The 3,979-nt window shown below is 40.8% G+C and overlaps 1 protein-coding gene across 1 annotated transcript; it reads right to left on the reverse strand.

The window, feature by feature from the left end:
* Positions 1 to 1,630: 1,630 nt before the first annotated feature.
* LOC126387218 (nuclear factor 7, ovary-like) lies at positions 1,631 to 3,975 on the reverse strand (the record flags this gene model as incomplete). Its single annotated transcript, XM_050039760.1, has 1 exon — positions 1,631 to 3,975. A coding segment is annotated over one exon (1,056 nt), but the record flags the coding sequence as incomplete, so codon positions are not given.
* Between the last annotated feature and the right edge of the window lie 4 nt (positions 3,976 to 3,979).

A 3,979-nucleotide genomic window follows, 5' to 3' on the forward strand; every position in this document is an offset into this window, starting at 1 on the left:
GGGCACCTCCGGCTCTGTGTGTCTAAACGCTCGCAGCTTGCCTGCAAAACGGCCCAACATTTGCTGAATATGTGGCAGTGTAAAAGGGGCTTCAGACATGATTTTAATGCCGTTACCTGGGTTAACATGAGATGAAGGTGGTGATGTACCTTACTTTGAATTTAATTAAATTACTTGAAAGGAAGCTCTGAGCTGTGTGGGCACAATGTGAGATGTGGAAGAGTGTAAGAGTACTCAGTTCTACTGGCAGCTCAACTTCCTGGACAGTTCTAAAAAGGCCTCATCAAGGTGTGTCAGTGTTTGGTTAACAGTACAGTGACTCCATGCTGGTTGTTCCTTTGTGTTGTGATCCATCCAGTGGTTGCTCTGTGCCATAACACCAGGAAGTGGAAGCTTGTTGCTGTTGTTACTGTAGTGCAACGAGCAACTGTCACTCAGCACTGAGGTTTTTATGGTTTTTACCTGCTGTTAATATTGCACTGAATAACACCAGCACCATTTTTACAAAACCGTTTATTGACCATTTAAATTCCTCTTGAAAGGACTTGATGAACATGAAAATGATGATTTTCATGCACAACATTGAGCAACATATAGAACAGCAGTTATTGTTATTGTCAGCGTAGTGACAGACATGAAGAGGCAGAGCAGAAAACAGGCGAAGAAATTTCATAAACTGCACAACTGCACTGGGTTCAGGAGTTTCTCAAAGTGGTCCTTCCACCGCTTAACGATGTCCCCAGTTACTCTACTATAAATTATTTTATTCAGAATTTAAAATGGAACATTGGTACATTTGTCTCCATTGAGACACAAGTTTCTGTCATGAATGAATGGGGCTGAATTGACATTAACATCAGGCTGCAGAGTATAACTTTTATGTCTGGTTACAGTGTGTGTAGTTTAAAGAGTGGCCACCACTGGAAAGGATCATTTTCTTTAGTCTGAAAACAGCAGCTTGACAAAATAATCTCCACCCAAGGTCCACTTGCTCCTTTGTTCTGGAGCTTTTGACCATATCACATGCTCTCCGTCAGCACATTATTTGTTCATTGGTCATAGAACTGTGGATGATCAGACTGTCCTTTTTCTGAGCACTTGTGGGACTTCTTGTATCTTGACAGTTAATCCATGAGTTAATATTTTTGATAAGGAAGGCATGAAGGATGTAAGTGTAAGTGCAGATGATCCCAATAAAGGACATTATGTTTATTTAACTTAACATAACATAAAGGTACAATCATGTATTTAGAGTCAGTAATTCCCTCTCTGTATATAGTAGTGTCCATTGTCAGTGGTGATGGCCTTCACACACATGAGGGACTGACAGGAAACGATGCAGCATGTAATCCAGTGTAATTCTGTCTCATTGATATCAGCCTCACTGTTACTGTTCACTCTCCTACAGCCGGACTGGATTCAGTCACTGCTAGTGGAAACAAACATTTCCTCCTGACAGTGCTTCACATTAAAAGCATCCAATTGGTGAAAAACAATGGGGCTTTTATTGTGAAGCAGCCACAGGAAACGAAGTGCGTTTGTCAGGAAATACAACCTACGTGTATTTGAGGATTTTCTGTTCAGTGTTTAATGTTCAAGTCACTGCTTACTCAGGCCTTGAGTTCAACAACTAGTTTATTTCATTCAACAATCACATATTTACAGATTTCTGTGACACATAAACCATCTCACCAGTGTTCACAAAACAAATAACAGTTGGCCACACTGACCAATAGTCAACCAAACAACATTTTAGACAAGATATAAAATTCCGTTAGCATCTTTTTTATTAATTACCTTTTATATCAGGTATAATAATGACACATACTGTATTCTGTCACCACAGGCATGTAATAGGCGTTACCATGACACAATATTCAGCGATATGTGTTCTTGTGGCTGCACATCAAATAGAGAAAAAAACTTTGATTTTGAGTAATTTTGCATCAAATCCTGGAGACTGCAGCCTGACATATTTGGCGTCTTTACAAACAGTGATTTCTTCTGTTAGTTAAAATAAATGTCTGTGGGTTTAACAGAGGTTTAAACAGATATTCTGCACATATCATGTGTGTCATGATGCAGATTGAAATAGATTAATGCTTTAAATGTATGTGTTGACTGTGTAATGGGATCAGTAAAATTAATAATCTTAATGAAGTGTATATCAATTATCACATTAAAAACATTCTGTAGAAAATAAGATGTCAGCTAGAAGGTATTCACTGGGGATGTGGTGAAACAAAGAAAATATTAGTTGACTGAAATTCTACCTACTATTCAACCAATCCATTTGATCTATGGAGAAAAACAAATCTGCATATTTTCTTTACATTAACTACATAAATATTTTTTGATTCTCTGCATTGTGTATTTACACTGTGCAACACGCCAAAAACGTGAAAATTTGCTGAGCCCTGTACATTTGTCGTTTTATTTTCTGGTTGCCAAGACTTAAAGAATGCTAACTTTGGGTAAAACACTGCGTTCAGGGGCATGTTTTAGCTCTCCTGGTAGCGCGTCGCTCCAATGTAGGCTGTGTCCTGAGCAGGGGCCCAGGTGTGATTCCTACCTGCTGCATATAATCCTCCCTTTCTTTCTCTCGCTGTCCTTTACTGTCATTCTCCAGCTGCTCTGTAATAAAACCAATAAAAGCCCTGATACGACGACTCTCAACAGAAAAAAAAACGTGCCTCCAAAGTGCACTAGTGCTCTTAGCTAGGCGTTTTGAGGTGGGATAAAACACTTTGGTGGACACACGACCTTATGAAAGTAAGCTCAGTGATTATGTGACCGGTGAGGATTATGTCAGACACATATCGACCAACCAACTGACCAAAAGGTGTTTTCCCTGCTACTAACACTAAATATTTGTTTCCTTGAATAAAAATAAATCAATACATAAAATAAGAGAAGTGATTATTTTACTCTGACAGGAGAGATGATCAGAGGTGCAGAGTTTTTACCATCATCATTATGACAGGGATCGAAGTATGGGAAGAGTTTCTCAGTGAAGGAGCAGCCAGTAAAGGAGTAGATAAGAGCTGCAGCATCTACGTCATAAAAGGAGACCAGACCCTCCTCATAATCCACAAACACCCCCACCTTCTGAGGCTGAGACTTCAGAGAGAGACAGACTGGAGGGTCATCAAGAGCTTTGTACTCATTTCCATTTCTCAAAAATACAGTCCAGTAACCATCCTGAGGTCTCAATGTGATGGTTCCCTTCCTGTTGATCGACTCTCTGGCCACTCCTAAATCCCATTTAGTCTTTCCTTTAACTTGAACCTCAAAGTAAAATCTGCCTGAAGAGAAACTCTGTTTTGCCAAGACACAAGCACAATCAGAAAATCTTTTTGGGTTGTCTGGGAGATTTTTCTTTGCCTTACCAGGGCGTACTTGTTTCCCATCATAAGACAAGATGAGAGCAGGATGTGCTGTATCAGGATCAAGAGTCACATCCACTGCATACTGCTGGACCCTCTTCAGCTCAGCTTCAAGCAGCTTCTTCATCTGTTCACTGAGTGTCTCCTCCAGCTGAGACACAGCTCTCACCACAGTCCCCTCATATGATGGACGGACGCTGACCTCTGTCCAGTCCTTGGTGGGTGTTGGGTGGTTGGTGTTTAGAGACTGGACATTCTGGAGAAGATGGAGGTGGTCATCAGAGCGTGAGAGCCGCTCTAGCTCAGTGCCTCTGTTCATCAGCTCAGAGATTTCCTGTTCCAGCTCTTTTATAAAACTTTTGGCCTGATTTTCTTTTGTTTTCTGCTTCTCCTTGATTGCATCAATGAGATTGGCCTGGCTTCTCTCAACAGACTCCTTCAGAGCAGTGAAGACCTGAACACCTTCTGCTATCTCTCTGTCTGCATCTTCCTTACTGAGGTCGACTGAGTGTTTGATCTCCTGAATCTTCTGTTGTCTCTTCAGGATCATCTGCTGAATTTCAGCCTCCAGCTCAGCCTTCTTTCCTTCATAT

This window comes from Epinephelus moara, unplaced genomic scaffold, assembly GCF_006386435.1.
Source record: "Epinephelus moara isolate mb unplaced genomic scaffold, YSFRI_EMoa_1.0 scaffold2865, whole genome shotgun sequence".
Lineage (NCBI taxonomy): Eukaryota > Metazoa > Chordata > Actinopteri > Perciformes > Serranidae > Epinephelus > Epinephelus moara.